Here is an 18359-nt window from a genome sequence, read left to right as displayed (position 1 = left end):
GGGCGGGGGGCTTATCGGAATCTGGGAGTCCCCTCAAATAAGGGGGCCCCCAGATACTGGCCCCCCACCCTAAGTGAATGGATATGGGGTACATCGTACCCCTACCCATTCACCTGGAGGCAAAGTGATAGTTATTAAACACACAACACAAGGGTTTTTAAAATCATTTATTAGTCTGCTCCGGAGGCCCCCCCTGTCTTCTTTAGCTCTAATACCAGGGAGGGCTTCTTCTTCCGCTCTCCGGGGGTCTTCTCCGCTCTCCGGGGGGGGGGTTTCTTCTTCCCCTACCCACGTGGGTAGGCACCCACCACGTGGGTACCTACCGGAGCATGATGGGACGGTGAGGCCTATATAAATGGGATGCAAGGCGCGCTTCCATCATTGCAGTGACAAGAGGCGTCGGGTCAACATCGGAAGAAGGGAGGAGAAGAGAAGAAGATGACGTCACAGAAGACCGCGCTGGCTGCCTGCTAGTAATTGAGCTAACACACGAAGATAGCAGGCAGCCAGCGCTGAAGGAGAAGGCACCGGACAGCTGGAGAAGAACCGGGGTGCGCGGAGTCAACAGCGGAGAGCGGCGAAGATAGAAGAAGACCCCCCCCAGAGAGCGGAAGAAGAAACCCCCCCCGGAGAGCGGAGAAGACCCCCGGAGAGCGGAAGAAGAAGCCCTCCCTGGTATTAGAGCTAAAGAAGACAGGGGGGGCCTCCGGAGCAGACTAATAAATGATTTTAAAAACCCTTGTGTTGTGTGTTTAATAACTATCACTTTGCCTCCAGGTGAATGGGTAGGGGTACGATGTACCCCATATCCATTCACTTAGGGTGGGGGGCCGGTATCTGGGGGCCCCCTTATTTGAGGGGACTCCCAGATTCCGATAAGCCCCCCGCCCGCAGACCCCGACAACCAACGGCCAGGGTTGTCGGGAAGAGGTCCTGTCCTCATCAACATGGGGACAGGGTGCTCTGGGGTGGGGGGGCCCGCAGTGCGCCCCCCTGCCCCAGAGCACCCAACCCCCCCATGTTGAGGGCATGCGGCCTGGTACGGCTCAGGAGGGGGGGGGCTCTCGCTCGTCCCCACTCCCATTCCTGGCCGGCCGGGTAGCGTGCTTTGGATACGGGTCTGGTATGGATTGTAGGGGGACCCCATACGTCGATTTTTCGGCGTAGGGGGGCTCTCCTTACAACCCATACCAGACCTAAGGGCCTGGTATGCTCCTGGGGGGGAACCCATGGCGGTTTAGATTTTACAAATTGCCGTGGAGTTCTCCCTCAGGAATGCATACCAAATGCTGTCGCTTGAATGTGCTTTTACAAGGTGTTACTAACTTTACACTTTGTAAAACCAGCCCTAATTTTACACTTGCAAACTAAAAATTACGGCGAAAAAACGAAGCTGAAAAGCTTTGTGGATCGCCCTAAGTGCTAATTTGCATACCAGAAGCGGCATTTCGACTCGAAATGCCCCCAGCGGCGGATGCGGTACTGCATCCTAAGATCCGGCAGTGTAATTTAATTACACATGCCGGATCTTCTGCCTAACTTTGGAAAACTGCTTCTGTGGATCAGTTCCAAAGTTAGGACAAGGGATACGATGGAGTAACAGCAGTTACTCCGTCGTATCTCTTTTGTGGATCTGACCCCTTATGATTAAAAGTATCAAAGAGCACTATGGAAATATGTATTGGCAGACGTGTGGATAATAAACTCAAGGGCCCAGATTCTCGTATCTGGGCGTAAAACTGCGGCGGCGTAACGTATGTCATTTACGGTACGCCGCCGCAAGTTTTACAGGCAAGTGCTTTATTCACAAAGAACTTGCCTGTAAAGTTGCGGCGGCGTAGCGTAAATCCCCCGGTGCAACCCCCCCTAATTCAAATGAGCCGGGTAGGGGGCGTGGATCATTTAAATTAGGCGCGTTCTCACGCCGAACGTACTGCGCATGCGCCGTCCCTAAAATTTCCCGACGTGCATTGCGCTAAATGACGTCACAAGGACAGCATTGGTTTAGACGTGAACGTAAATGGCGTCCAGCCCCATTCACGGACGACTTACGCAAACAACGTAAATTTTTACATTTCGACGCGGGAACGACGACCATACTTTACATTGGTTGCCCCTTAACATTGGTCGCCCAGCAGCAGCCGCACGCTCCCCACTCAGTCAGTCAGTCAGTCAGTGGTGGAGTAGGACGCTCCGGACCTTCCGCTCGAGTCTGCTCTCACCAGGAACCAGTCAGACAGGCAGCTACTGCGAACAGGCAGGCTCCTTCAACCCTTGCTGCAAAAGACAACTGCAGCTCATAGGACCGGCTTCCTCTTTCCCTTGGGCCCCCTCGTGGGCCCCCTCTTTTCAGGTAAGACCCTGTCTTTCAGGGCCATCCACCCCCCAGGAGTCGCTGATGACCGTCCTTTTCAGGACAGCCATCTCAGCGACCCAAACGGCGGCTTTCTACCCCTCTTTAAAGCCGTTTTTTTTCACTCCCCTCTCTGCCACCCACAATCTGAGCACCCCCCCCCCCCCCCCCGGCCCCCTGTCGCTCATAGTAGCGATTTTCGCGGCGATTCACGGCGCTCTTCCGCATCCGCGCCAGACTGGCCATATTCGCGGCCGCCGCAATCAGGAAAGTCCGCGGCTTCAGCCGCGGCCTAGCGGCGCGCCGCATACAGGCCCACAAACAGCCCGGAATTCTCCGGAATTATTCAGAAATTATTCGGAAATATCCCCCCCTATCCCTGGAGGACCCCTCCTCCCCCGGATAACCATTCTAGCTCTACCTACCAAGCTGGCAGCCCCCAAACCTGAGGCTTGTGTCTCGGTCGGCGGCCATCTTGGTACACCCCAGCAATAGTGACACCTCTCATCCCCCCTTCCCTCTTCGACCCAACAGCACTTGATCCAGGGTTTTGTCCGATCGCCTCTCAGGGATCAGGAAGGAATTTTTTTCCCTGCGGCAGCACATTGGCTTTGCACTGCCAGGGTTTTTTTGCCTTCCTCTGGACCAAGGCCTTAGAGAGAGGATTCAGCGAATCTTCCCTCCACCGTAATGATCCCCCCCCCCCCCCGGCGACTGGCGACAATGGCTAATTTTCGATACTCTGCAGAGACTATTCGGGGTCTGAGACAATTCGCAACAATATTACCAGCCGTCACCAAAAAGGCCTTAAAAATAGAGCAACTTTTGAGAGTCGATCGACGATCGACTTTCAAAAATTTTAACCATTTAACCCAGCTCAAGTACATATCATGTGCTTTGATCAACACAAGATCGGCAGTAAAACACCGATCAGAAATCCACGATTTCTTACTACAAAATGATCTAGACTGCCTCTTTATTACAGAAAGCTGGCTCTCAGACGACTGCAACACCATTCTCGGAGAATTGGTGCCAGTAAACTATCGCATTATAACGGAAAACAGAATAGAGCAAAGAGGAGGAGGCCTGGCGGTGATCCACAAGAATCACATTGCAATCACTAAGCCAGCCCTTCAAAATCCTCTTCCATTCATGGAAACTCTTACTTTTCAACTTCAAACTTCCCCCCAGGAGACTGTTCACATTCTCCTCTGCTATAGGCCACCTGGGCCAAAATCGCAGCTTCTGCCGTCATTAACGGAGTTTTTATCCACTTATACCCTTAACAGCAAACACTTTTTGCTGCTCGGGGACTTCAATCTGTGGGCCAACTCCTCACAGGATCCCATTGCGGACGCCTGCATCAATCACCTGGAAGGATTAGGGCTACAGCAACTTATATGCGGACCCACGCATGCTTCAGGTCACACACTCGACCTAATTTTCAGACAAAATCTGAACATAAATATTTTGGGAAATGAACCTTTGCCATGGACAGACCACCATGCAATTAATTTCATAATTTCCAAAAGTCCCCCAGTGATAAAAGCACCCAAGCCGGTGACAATACACTGGGCTAGATCCCAGAAGAAGCTCCATTCAGAACTCTTCAAATCTACCTTGGAAAACAGAATCAAAACAATCCATCCTCATCAAACAGCCGCAGATACACTGGATGCCATAAACGCAGCCCTGCTACAGTCAGCCGACTTAGTAGCACCGAAACGCAAAGCCCGCATCCGGGAAAAAAAGTTCGGCTGGTTTAACAACCAGCTATCGCTACTGAAGCAAGAGCGCAGAAGGGCGGAATCCGCCTGGAAAAGAAAACCTTCAGATGATAACCTCATCCTCTACAAGGCAATAACAACACGATATCATAAAGAAATCTTCAAAGCCAAGAAACATCATTTTTCTATGGCGATTAACAGCGCCTTAAACCGCCCCCGCAAACTCTTCAAGATGGTCACCCAGACCATGAATCCGGGATGTCTTGAAGTCCCCAACTCAGACACCCAAAAGTTCTGTAATGAACTATCGGATTTCTTCATCAACAAAATTGAAAGAATCCGGGAAAGCATACCGCAAAACAACACCCCCCTCAACCCCCCCTTCAACCAACCACAAAATACCCACAGAAACGCTCTACAATCAACAAAGTTCACTCTGGAACCGATCTCCATCGATGCCACAAAAAATATCATTGGTGCTTTGCGGAACAGCACAGCACCCAATGACATTATCCCCACCAAACTGCTGAAGGAATGTGCCGACATCCTGGCACCGCCTATCACACAGCTTTTAAACCAGTCATTTAAGGAAGGCACAGTGCCATCCCTGCTGAAAGAGGGCACAATCCAGCCCATCCTGAAAAAACCTAACCTGGATCCCAAGGACCCAGCACACCGCCGCCCCATAACAGGCCTAAACGCTCTCTCCAAGGTAATGGAGAAAATAGTGGTACAACAGCTGCAACAGCATCTAGATACCTACAATCTACTGGATCCATTACAATCAGGCTTCCGTCCCGGACACGGGACAGAAACGGCCTTACTCAAAATATGGGACGACGCCCTCGAGGCCGCAGACGAAGGAGAATCCTGTCTCCTGGTTCTGTTGGACCTAAGCGCAGCCTTTGACACGGTAGACCACAAACTGTTACTGATGCGACTGGCCGAGGTAGCCAGAGTCGCAGAAGCGGATCTACCATGGTTTTCCTCCTTTCTTGAAAACCGCTCGCAAACAGTAAAACTGGGATCTTTCACGTCGGAAAAGCGCACGGTGCCATGTGGAGTCCCCCAAGGATCCCCCCTGTCACCAGTGCTTTTCAACATCTACCTTCGCCCTCTCTTTGATATTATCAGTAGCCAAGAACTACTCTATCACTCTTATGCAGACGATACGCAATTGTATTTTCGCATCTGCAACAAAAAGGATCATCATCTCAGTTTAGAGAAATGTCTCTTTTCAAAAGAAAACTGGATGACTAAAGCCCCATACACACTATCAGTTTTCCTGACGGTTTTCTCTTCAGGTTTACCAAAACCATCTAATATAAGGTCAAACCTCAAGAGTTTCAATTTGTATGCAATCAGGCAGGCCCTTGCACTACATGGTTTTGGTAAACCTGAAGAGAAAACTGACAGGAAAACTGATAGTGTGTATGGGGCTTAAGAGTTATCTTAAACTCAACAGTTCCAAAACAGAACTGCTTATGTTCCGCGCTAGCCGAAAGAGTCAACTGGCAACAACCTGGGTCAGTAGTCAGCGGAGCGCACCATTTGTTGCGCCTACTACGCGGACTTATTCCATTTATCCCCAAAGAAGACGTAGCAGTCGTGGTGGGAACAATCGTGAATTCCAGACTGGACTATGCAAATGCTCTTTACCTCGGACTCCCAAAGTACCAAATCTCTCGTCTGCAAGTCGTTCAGAATACGGCCGCCAGACTGGTGACTGGGAAAAAACCATGGGAATCAATCTCACCTTCGCTGAGAACCCTTCACTGGCTGCCAGTAAAAGACAGAATTGCATTCAAAGCACTCTGCCTGACACATAAGTGCATCCATGGGAAGGCAGTCAGAACTGCACAATTCGAATCGCGTTCTGCGATCCACCGACCAAAATCTGGTCACGGTACCAAAAACAAAATACAAGTCCAAAGGAGAAAGAAGGTTTGCCTTTCAGGGTCCTAGACTATGGAACGCTTTACCAACCAGCATTCGGTTGGAGGAAAACCACCTGACTTTCAGAAGACGGATCAAAACTCGGCTCTTTTGATGTCATGAGACACGAACAGCTAGCGCCCAGAAGCGATTCAGTTCGCATGTGCCGCGCTTTATAAGTTTTTCATTCATTCATTCATATAGCAGGGGCAACTTTACGCGTCGCAAATCTAACGTAAACGTCGTAACTTCACTGCGTCGACCGCACGTACGTTCGGGAATTCGCGTATTTTGCTAATTTGCATACACGACGGGGAAAACGACGGAGGCGACACCTAGCGGCGAAAAAAAAATTGCATTTAAGATCCGACAGCGTAAGAGCGTAAGCCTGTCGAATCTAATGGTTATCTATGCGTAACTGATTCTAAGAATCAGTCGCATAGATACGACGGCCCAGATCAGGACTTACGACGGCGTACATGGCGTTGCGCCGTCGTAAGCCCTTTGTGAATCTGGGCCAAGGTGTATCTGCAATGATTTTACAAGCCACAAATGTATGCAACATGCTCTGTTAATGGTGTAGCTTGATACATTTAATTCATGTAAAATATATGAGCCTTGAGTTTAGCAAGATTCCTCAGCAGCCAACATGCCCAACCCTTTATTTACTGAGCCTAAAACTATTTCCACAGGGCTATTTTACACTTGCTTCAAAACATGGCTTTGGACACGCTTTGTTAAAGCTCTCTGAATGCCAGTCAAAGCCCCTGTCACTAAATAAAATGGTTAGCTTACAGTCCTGTTTACACTTTGCTTTTGCTTGGTACTTAGATGAGGCTTTGATGGGTGTTCAATGAGACTTTGGTGGAGCTTTGATGGGACTACGATGAGCCTTTGGTGAGGCTTTGGTGGGGCTTCGATGAGGCTTTGGTGGGGCTTCATTCTATGGAGGCTTTAAAGATGCTTTGAAGCACCCCTAAAGTTACATGGGGAATAATTTTTGAAGCAAAATCGAAGCAAAGGTGTAAACAGGACTGTAAGCTAACCATTTTATTTAATGACAGGGGCTTTGACTAGCATTCAGAGAGCTTTAACAAAGCCTGTCTGATGCCTTGTTTTGAAGCAAGTGTGTTAAAGCCGAAGCAAGTGTAAATGAGCCCTAACCCCCACTTTAATTTCTTTACCTCTTCTACCATACACACTATGTTCACTCTCTTTCAAGCTGATGACAATGGAAAGAGTATTTGTAGGTGGCTAAGGAGTTGGGTTCCAGAATAGCTACCTGTGCTGTCTCTGTTCCTACACCACTGTGTGCTGCACTATACATGTTTCTTACCTTAGGCTTGGCTAGAACATGTAACAGTGGCGGTATTTGGAATATTATATTCCATAGTATTCTTTTCGGCATACATGCTATTAATACTAGTCTTACACTTTCAGCTACTTGGGTCTGTCTTCCATTTTGACATTCATTTTATATTTGATCTTGTTCTTCTTAATTGTTGCAATCTCTTGGCATTAGGAATGATGCCCCACTGTTTATTACAATGAATGGGCATACACACTGGATGTGGTTAAATAACTATGCCCATATTCTAGGATACAAATTATTAACAGAAAAACATTATTAGCATTCAGTAACAGAAGTACATTACTCCCAACAAGGCTTACTCCAGCCTAGGTTCAAGTACCCCCAGGCCCAGATAGTAATTTTCTGCTCGAGTGAAACTTAAAAGACATGTATTTCCTATTGCCAAGCCAGCTCCCCCCCAACCAATGAATGCATCTTGACATAAAAGGGGTTTAGATTATACAGTCTTTAAAGAAGTTTTTTAGGCTGGGCTTCTCCTCTGGGTCACAGGAGTGCAATTAGTTTTGCGCTCCTTTGACCCATTTTCAGCGGAGAGCGGTCTGAAGTCCACTCCTCGCTGATGTCACTGCCATCAGTCGAGGCAGTGCATCATCCCGACTTCCAAGTCTGGATCAGCCAACTGCCTTGATTGATGGCAATCTCAGCACCTCAAGCAAGACGCTGAGACGGCTGCTCCCCGCCCCTTCACAGCTCAGCGTTTCAATGAGCGTGGAGAAGTAGAGCAGAAGCGATGCTGACCGAACCATCAGCAGTGTTCGGTGGCTCGGGGGACAGATGTAGCATCAGTCTGATGCTGCATCCACCGGGGTAAGTATGAATAGCCAACAAAAAAAAAACTTCTCTTTTAAAGTTCTTTCAGACATATAGGTAAATGTTATACATTTCTTTAAAAATACTTACTGATGTGTTTTAGACTGAACACATTAAAGTGGCTAACGCTTTGACAGATTTGATCTAAACCATTCAACAAGCATGTCAATTAGCTGTCATATAGAAACTAGAAGAACAACTAGCAGTTCAAGTTTCCAAAAATGCTAAAATTAACATTGAAAAAACAGATAGGTGTACCTTGATAGGTTATAAGACTACTTTTACGATATATATTGTTGAGGTATCAGTTGTACATCCATTGTATAAATACTAATCATTTTTCTTTTGAAACTTAACACAAAAGTGATTTCAGCTAAGTGACGGTAAGAAAGGGTTTACTAATAAACACAGTGTTGTGTATTTTATTTTGAGTATGTTGACTGTTCTTATTACAAATGTTCTTTATAAAATGAATCCACATGTTCACCTACCACTCTCTTGTCATCTTCATTGATTAGTCTGTCATGGAAAACCCGTAAAGCTTCATTCCTCCAGACTCTCACCATCTGACTCCCTGTCTGAAATCTGCAATCCGAAGCAAAATATAAATAGTACAAATCAGCACTCTAGATATCCAGAAACAATGGTTGATCTCTACACACACAAAATAGAAAGGTCCTGGGTGCACACTGAATAAATGTCCAATACATGTTGGTGGGTATAGGGCACTCACATACATATGTCACCCAAAAAGGCTTTTGTTAACAGACATTTTGGTGGGTCACAGCCCACCTTTATCAAGGCTTTGCTATATTGCGTTTTTACATTCAAATTTTTAAAACTATTATATGTATAATTCTTTCCCATTTTCCACAGGAATTGAAATTGCCAGGTGGGAAACAGCACTTGCACTAATGAACATACATGGTGCTGTCTGCTATTGACCTATCAAAGAAAATTAGAAGATGGTAGTGAGGGATATCTTCATACAGTTCTTAGCCTGTTAACTGCAAGAGGGAAGATGGACCCATATACTGTACACACAACTGGGAGCTGAATGACATAAGGAGGACTACAAAACACAACTGTAATATAGCATATGTGTAATTGCCTGTTCTTTCCAATGCAAAGCAGGGATAGGGTTAGAAATAAAAAATATATATTTTAGTAGTTTTTTCCAACCACCTACTGCTATTAAATGACAAGTTTAACACATAAAACGTGACACAAAAAAACTATACCTTTCTGGGGTAGTAAGAACCAGTCCATGAAATACTCGAGAAAGGTCCCGGAGATTAAATATATAATGGAACTTTGAAGGGGTTGGAGGAAGGTCACGGACAATCATTTTATAGAACTCCAAGGTGCAGAAAGTCAGCTTGTCACATATGGCCTGAACATCTTCACTGAATAGCTGTATAGGGCAGAAAGTTAACCAAACACAGTTTAATTTTACATTTACGTTTCTGATAAACACAAAAATGTGTGTTGTGTTAATGTTTTGGGATGTCATAAATAGCACCGTAATGCTAATGGACAAAACTACAGAATAGATCCGCTTTGTTATGCAGGCAAGGTAAGAGGGAGGAGTTCTGTGATCCAAATTAAGAGCACGCAGCCTAGGATGACAACTCTGCTCCTGCAAAGATGCAGTACAGGGACATAAAGTGTGCCACTTCCAGAATCGCCAGGAAAAAATAAAGGGAATAAAAGCCTAAAAAAATAAAATGAAACACTGGCAAGCTGGAATATACAGCATATTTTTTGAGGGTTTAGATACACTTTAAACACACTTTTTGATCAATAAATAGCTATTAATTAAGTGACAAAAATATAAATTACCACAGTGTGCCCATGTAAGATCGAGTAGTAAATGTGTTGCAATGAATCTTCTGAAGGAAAAAGCACATTAAAGACACTAAAAAGGGAAATGAATCTTGTATCCACTTCATTTCGGCCACCGCCAGCCTTTCCCATTGCCGCTACAAATCCAAGATCCCGAAGGAATTTGCAGTTAAGTTCTTTGCCACGATCATACATGCCTCCCTTCTCCAGCAAAAGTTTTAGGAGGGCAATTGGCTGTTGGGTCCCATATTCGTCAACCTGTATGTAGGTAAATTCAACAATATAAAATACCGTAAGTATGGGCATTTGAAAGTGGTAAAACTCTTGCGCTATCGATACTAAACTCTAGGGGGCACTGCTGCGATCACCTGATAGTCTGTCCTTGAACAGAAAAGGGAGGAATGTGAATGATGAGGAGTCCCTTCCCAGCTTTCACCAGTCTTGCTGCAACCTTGAGGATACACCTGTGGTACTTTGGGCTATCCGTGCTATAGCTCTGAGGTGAGCATTTAGTACCACAAGAGGTGTCTGCACTGAAGTCTGCCCTTTCTAAACACTGGATTTTGGTTTCCCCTGGAATCACTATTTAATTTCAATAGTTTTTTATTTAGGTCATAACAGAGATCATAACACATTTCAGACATTTGAGCAATTCACATCACAGCGAGATAGGCATCGAGTAGCACAACAAAATAAACGTAACCTCAGTGCTGACTAATGGGGTAAGAAAATAAAAATAAAAAAATCCATCAATAGGGATCCATGGTGTAGCAATAATGAAAATTGGACTACAAATATTCAAACCCCTGGTGCCCAGTGCTCATTGCGAGGGTGAAAACCTGATTTGTCTCTAATAAATGTCTGGTAACAATGGTCGACAGTCGACCGACACAACCTATAAATGTGAGTTTAAGTGAAACTAGGGACATAGATGGAGGTAGAGAGAAAAGAAAGAAGGGTGGGGAAGGGTTGAGGGGGAAAAGTAAGGTGAAATAGAAGAAGAAGAGGAGGAGAAAGAAGAAGAAGAAGAAGAAGATGGAGCCATAGCAGGACCAGCAATTCTAATATGGTAGTCTAACCCGTCTTACAATGCATTCGGAGGCCGTCATTGAAAACACAGACATTAGGAGTGATACCATCTGTTCCAAAGTTCCCAATATTTACTGATGCCAGATCTGCCGCCTAATCCATAGTCAAACATTTGTTCGTAGGTACCGTGGATGTGGGTCGTTTGTATCGTTTCGGTCAGGCTCGGAGGCAACGGGTCCTTCCAGTGCCGGACCAAAACTAACCTGGCTGCTAGTAGTATGTGGGATAGTAGGATTCGTGAGTTGTAGGGTACCAAGTCCATTCCCAGGGAGAGCAATGCCATCCCCGGTTCCTGGTCTAGAGGCAGGCCTAACACTCGAATGATCAACTTAAACACCTGGTTCCAATACTGAGTGATTTTGGGGCATGCCCACAGCAGATGGTGCAGTGTGCCAGTGTTCCCACATAATCTCCAGCAAAGGGGGGAAGCCCCAGGGGCAAATTTCGATATACGGTAGGGAGTGAGATACCAACGAAGTAGGAACTTTTGATACAGCTCCCACAGATTGGCACTCCTAGTGGATGAGTATGTGACCCTGAGAGCCGTTTCCCATTGTTCTTCTAAGTATACCTTATCTAAATCCCTTTCCCATGCTCACATAGGGAGAGACTTCTGAAATACACATTTATCTTGTAGTATGGAGTAGAATAGCGAGATGCCCCTTGCTTTTGGTGACTTAGAGAGATAGTGTTGGCGGACCTGCCACGGAAGCGAGATAGACGTTTCTTTGAAACCTTTCAGGAAATGACTAATCTGCAGGTACGTGTAGTGGTCAGTCGGAGGTAGGTCTAGTTCTAGTTGAAGGGCTCTGAAGGTCTTGAGGGCGGGCCCTACGTGAAGGTCCGCTACCGTCAGTCTACCCCCGGGATCCCATTTGGTAAGTGAGATATTAGGGATGAACAGTGATAAAGCTGATAGAGGGATCATTAAAGGTAAAGATCTTTGTTCAGGGGATGGGTGTAGTGTCAGGGACTTCCAAGCCGCAATAGATCCTTGGATCGTTGGGCTCATCGCGGAAGACGGGTGGTGCAGGAAGACGCTGGATAGTAAGTAGTCGTAGAGATCTTCCCCGGGGACCTGGTGGCTTTCCAGTATTGCCCAAAGACTAGGATTTGGGGAGGGGAACCATCCCTTCAGCTGGGCAAGGATAGAAGCTAAATGGTAATCTTTAATGTGCGTGTGGCCTATCCCCCCTACTGATCTATGTTTTATTAACCTGCTAAATGCGCATCGAGCCCGCTTGCCCCCCCATAAGAACTTATTAATCAGGGATTGTAAAGAGGAGAAAAAGGAGGTAGGGACCGGGATGGGCAGAGTCCTGAAAATGTAAATGAGTTGGGGAAGGATCTGCATCTTGAAAGCCGCAAGGCGGCCCGACCAGGAGAGTTCAAATTTCGCTAGATTGTTTAATTTAGATGGAATTGACTGTAGCAGGGGGTAATAGTTTTCTTTAGCTAGTTCAGACGTCTTGGGGGTAAGAGTTATACCGAGATAAGAAATCCCAGTGTCTTTCCAAACATACGGGAATCTTTCGGTTAAGGATTGTTTGAGCGCAGGCGGAATACCCATTCCCAAAACGTAGGATTTAGCGTCATTGACCTTATAATAGGACACCGAGGAGAATAGATTTAGCGTCTCTTGGACTGAGTCTAGGGAGGATTCTACGTCTGTGAGCATGAGGATGATGTCATCCGCGAAAAGGCTTATAGTGTGTGTCGAGCCCTTGCTCCTGAACCCCCTGATCTTGGGATGCGAGCGAATGTATGAGGCCAGAGGCTCCATGAGCAAGTTAAAAATGAGTGGGGAGAGGGGGCACCCCTGGCGTGTCCCATTGGTAATATTAAAGGGGGAAGATAGCATGCCGGATATATACACCTGAGCTGAGGGGTTAGTGTAAAGTGCCATTATCGCAGAATGGATCTCGCCCGTGAATCCAAACTTGGTAAGGACCTTCTCTAAGTAGACCCAGTGAATTCTATCAAACGCCTTCTCTGCATCCAAAGCTAGGAGCAGAGAAGGCGTTTTGGTCACATTTGCTGCATGAATGATATTAATTAAACGTCTCGTCGCGTCTGCCGTCTGCCTACCCTTTGTGAACCCTGATTGATCCATATGGATCAGAGTCGGTAGTATATCGACCAACCTATTTGCGATGAGTCTGGCATAGAGCTTCAGATCGTTATTTAGCAAAGAGATCGGTCTGAAGTTCTGTGGCGTAGTTGGATCTTTCCCAGGTTTTGGAAGTGCCACAATAAGAGCGCGTAGCATCTCATTGGGGAAGGAAGAGGAGGAGGCAGCATTGTTATAAACATCAGATAGAAAAGGGGCAAGATCAAGTTTAAAAGTTTTAAAGTATTCCCCTGTGAACCCATCAGGGCCGGGAGATTTATTTATAGGTAAGGATTCAATCGCTTTAATAATCTCCGGGACCGAGAAGGGTGTATTAAGTTCATCCAGCTGGGCTGGTGTAACACGGGGAAGACTGACCTTGTCCAGGAAGGTGGATATCATGGACTCGGTGGGCTGAATCGTGGTTTGATCCTCCTTCAAATTGTAAAGAGAATTATAGTAACAACTAAATGCGTCCGCAATAGCTTGTGGGTGATATAATTTTTCTTTTGTGGTAGGATGTAAAATGTAGGGAATTTTAGTTTTGTATCTGATGCCCCGAAGGCGGTTAGCTAAAAGCTTCCCAGCTTTGTTACCGCTGACATAATATGACATCTTAAGACGCCTAGTTGCTAAGTCGAAATTGTCGAGTAGTACTATTCGCAAATCATATCTGAGTTGCGATAGTTGAGCCGATAATAATTGAGAGGTGTCATTTTTGTTTTGGGTTTCTAAGGTGTGGATTTTGGTAACCAGGTCATGTATTTGCTGTCTCCTCCTTCTCCTGACCCCAGCTCCCATTTTAATAAGAACCCCCCTCATATATGCCTTATGGGCATTCCAAAGAGTCATAGGATTGGCAACAGAATTGACATTGCTAGAGAAGAAATTGGACAATTCCACCTGCAGCTGAGCTTTGGTGGTGCCACCCTGGATCAGCCTCGAGTTGGACCGCCAGACGAAGCATGAGTTCACGCCTGGCGAGTCAGCAACCGATAGCGTCACCGAGGCATGGTCTGACCAAGTGATGTCGTTGATTTTGGATGCAGTGATTTTGGGCAATAACCATTTGTCCGTGACGAAAAGATCCAGTCTTGTATAAATTCGGTGGCTTGATGAAAAAAAAGAAAAGTCCCTTTCTGATCCATTGAGACACCTCCAAGCATCGTAAAGTTCCTGAGCATGTAGGAGTGGTTGTAGCGAGTGGCGATGCCGGGTTGTACAAGACGTTGAGTCCATTAATGGGTCAGGGGGAAGATTGAAATCTCCGCAGAGAAGGAGATAGCCCTTTTGAACTTTTTTAGCTTTCTTAAGGACTTGGTGAAGGAATCGGATCTGATGGTTATTGGGCGCATAGACATTGACTATGGTATATGTAGTAGAGGCAATATCACATACTAAAATGTGGTACCGACCTAGGGGGTCGGCTAGTTCGCTGTGTTTAGAGAATGCCACTGTGTCTCTTATTGCAGTAAGTACACCACCCTTTTTAGCCGATGAGCTCGCTGTGAAAACATGTGGAAACTTAGGGTGGGTACATGAGGGCATTTTCTGTTTGTGAAAGTGGGTCTCTTGTGCACATAGTACATCTCCCTTGTGGTGGATAGCCTCATTCCACATAGATTTCCTCTTCACCGGATGATTTAAACCTTTAGTGTTGATCGTCAAGAATGTGACAGGCATAGGTACTTGTGAGCAAAAAGCGGTGTAGAATAAAAGGTGGGTACATCACTTACAGTTTGCGAGGCTTGCATGTGGTGAAGAGGAACCTCTAACATTTGGCACGGTCTCGAAGGTGGCAGGTCTCCGACTATTTGAAGCGACGTGGCGGCTCCAGCTACGAAGAAGTGGCTCCAGGTGGAGAAATGAGAAAGAAGAGAAAGTTGAAGCAAAACAAACGAAAAAAACTGCAGGGGGGTAAGGTAGGTCATAATGACCTGGGTGTAGCGTGTACAAACGCTAACTCAGAGTGGGGGAAAAAAAAGTCTAGCTCAATAATTTACTCCTTAAACAGGGGTACAGCTGCGGATTAAATAGTGTATTTGCACTATCCAGCGGGCATTTTAGCGATGGGAACGGGCGTTTTTCGGGTTAACGATTTGCCAGTCGTTGCCTACCCGTGACGGGTCTCCCTTGTTTGAGTTTCTTGCGTCCTCCTCGGGGATGATGAGCCAAGATTTAAGTAGATCCAAACCTTTGGAAAGAGAGTCAACGACGAAGTCCCTTCCCTTATTGGTAATGATAAGTTTAGTAGGGAAGCCCCACTTGTAGGCAATGTTGTGGTTGCGGAGGGCTTTTGAGATGGTATTCAAGTTGCGCCTCTTCTGCAGTGTGTACTGTGACAAGTCCGCAAAAAACTGCAGATCTCTATGTTGTTCAGGAACAAGATCCTTGTTGCGGGCTGCTCTCATCAAGCGCTCCTTAATATGGTAGAAGTGGAGGCGAAGGATGACATCGCGGGGCACATTGTCAGGTAGATGGGTAGGTTTAGGCAGCCTATGGATCCTGTCCATTGTGACATCTAATGCCGATACGCCGGGCAGAATGGAGGTTATTATGTCAGTGACATGATCCAGCAAGTCTGGTTGTTGAACTGTTTCGGGGATCCCCCGTATTTTAAGGTTGTTCCTCCTTGCGCGGTCCTCAATGTCTGCGATCTTGGCCCTCACTGCTTCCATCTCCTCATCCCTGGCATCGTGGGCATCTACTAAGCTATTGATAGTGTTAGCGTACTCCCCCATTTTTGTTTCCACGTGATCCACCCTGGCAGACACATTATGCAGTTCCTTACCAAGCCCGCGTATACAGGACATCATATCACCATGCAGCGAGGTCCTAAGGGACACCAACATGTCCTTCAGTGTGGTGTCAAGCACAGGCTGATTCGTGGTGGGAAATCGGTCAATGGAATCAGGGAGTTCCCTGGTGTCGTCCCCAGAGTCCAAACCTGCACTAACCTCTGATGTAGCGACCGTGCCATCTAGCTTAGGCCGTGTCTTCTCTGGGCTCCCTGATGCGGAGGAAGGGACAGGGGACTGCTTTCTAGCCGATGGGGAGTTACGTTTTGCTGTCTTGCTTTTAGGTTGAATCGTCTGTGGAGTGCTGGCAGCAGATGGTCCGGGAGAATCGGCACCGTCCTGCCTTTGCTCCCACGCAAAGTATTCTGTTAGTTTCTGGGGTCGCTGGGGACCCTTGCGTTTGTTCGTCATCACTGGATGGACAGTGGGGCAGCAACGTCAGGAAGGTGAGTTTTGATCGCCGCTGGTCAGGCTGTAAGTGGATGCTGTAACCCCGTTATTGCCGGAGCTTTACTCAAATGCGGCCATTACGGTTTTCCCCCCCTTTCGGGGTATTAAGTCTACATGACAGAATGTCCCCGGGGAGGAATGGAAGTGCTGGTCAGAGGGAGAGAGGGGAGAAGCCTCTGGGGAGTGCCAAGATGGCCGCCAGGACTCACCCAAGCCTGTAGACACCTTCAGGGGGCCGGAGGAAGCCAAACTGCGGGTTCCGGATGGCAGGCTGGGTGTCTCCGATGTGGTAGAGGGGGACTGCCTGTCGAGGGGTCCGGGATTGAGGGCAGAAACAGCTCCCCCTTAATGGTCCGGAGTCGGAAGATGGCCGCCGTGAGTAGGCCCAAGCCGCGGGCTAAATTTCCGGACGTCCGGAGGGTCCCGATCGCTGCTCCAGCAAAGTGTCCTAGAGTATGCCTCCTCTTGGGGCACAGCTGCGGGCGGGTCCTGAGGTGGTCGCCGCTCTTCCCAGCGCCGCGATCGCAGCACCGGAGCCCGGAGAGCTCCAGGCACCACAGGCCTCAAGATGGCGGCGGGTCAGCAGTGGATGGCGTGGGCCGTACCCTGTTTAGCACAGCGATCCTGCGTCCTAGAGAGCCGCCCCGGGCAGGGATCCACTCAGGGGGGGCCTAGGATTCGGGTTGTTAGATTTAGGAAGGTCTTCCAGCGATTGCCCGCACAGGATGGTGGTGGATGAAGTCGGGCCTGTCGGAGCCTCTCCAAAGCACGTCTCTCTCCATGCACGTCCAGCCACGCCCCCCTGGAATCACTATTTAAATGGACTTTATTGTACTTTATTTACACGTGTGGTGTTCTTTCACGTTTCTGTGTCTGTAATGGACTTTTTACCGCAGTCCACTTATCTATATGCCTTGTATATTTACAACATTGCACTAGTTCACATTACTGTTACAGTTTGCTATATATGTTTTGATACATTGTTGCCATATATTTTTGCTATTTATTTGGATTCACCTTCATCCTTATTTAAATTTGCACCTAAGGGTCCACTTACTCAGTAGGTGGGTTTTGTAATATTCCCTTGTTGCAGTTTTTAGCTTCACAGCACGTCACCATCACTCATTCACAAGTATGGGCATTTGTTGACTACAACTCTTATCGTAGGAAAATACAAAATCATTGGTACCTGGTAGATACAGTGGCCTAATAGTATCAACAATTACAGGAAAAACACAAAAAAAAGCTCTCTTTTTACAAAGGACCTCTAAAATATACACAATCTTGTTATTTTTATACATAAAAATGGCAAATTATTTTCTGATTTGAAAAGGGAAGTCTTGCCACCATAGGTGTTTAATGACTAGGGTCTAAAACTAAATTTTTAAAAGATATAGTAATATGGCAGCTCAAGAATTTAACCTTGGGCATATTCATGTCATCCATGAACACCAGAAGGCGCTTTCCCATTGGTGGCCCATAGTTATCCTTTGTACGTTTCTCTACGTTGGCTTCCATATTCCTTTGGATGTCCATTGATGTGGTACGAGAGGAGAAATTGATAATCAGCAACATCTGAGAAGAAAACAGAGTTTCAGGTATGCCAGTTTGTAGATGGATGGGTAAACTATTAAGAATATGCAGCAGAGAAACAATAATAGAAAATGACTCAACAGTATATTTAGATATACAACCTTTCCACTATATAGGTTTAGTATCTGTGTTAAATATTGATTCAATGTTAGAAAACTTTTTTTTATACCAGGTGTCTCATAAATATATATATATATATATATAAAAAAAAAGTTGGTAGCAGAAGCACCTCTACCCATGGCACTTTAGATAATGCATCCCTTCCATGTAAGGATTT

At 46.5% G+C, this 18359-nt stretch overlaps 1 protein-coding gene across 1 annotated transcript in view; it reads right to left on the bottom strand.

Annotated features, from left to right (window-relative positions):
• Nucleotides 1–18359, bottom strand: part of DNAH10 (dynein axonemal heavy chain 10) — a 278707-nt gene that overhangs the window by 82350 nt on the left and 177998 nt on the right. Inside the window, exons 44-47 of the mRNA XM_040347338.1 lie at nucleotides 17912–18064; nucleotides 10040–10300; nucleotides 9439–9611; nucleotides 8689–8782 (exon numbers count right to left, since the gene is read on the bottom strand). Of these exons, the coding sequence (XP_040203272.1) occupies nucleotides 8689–8782; nucleotides 9439–9611; nucleotides 10040–10300; nucleotides 17912–18064 (681 nt within the window). The remainder of the gene's footprint in view (nucleotides 1–8688; nucleotides 8783–9438; nucleotides 9612–10039; nucleotides 10301–17911; nucleotides 18065–18359) is intronic.

This window comes from Rana temporaria, chromosome 1 (genome assembly GCF_905171775.1).
Source record: "Rana temporaria chromosome 1, aRanTem1.1, whole genome shotgun sequence".
NCBI lineage: Eukaryota > Metazoa > Chordata > Amphibia > Anura > Ranidae > Rana > Rana temporaria.
This window is presented reverse-complemented; position numbering and strand designations above follow the sequence as displayed.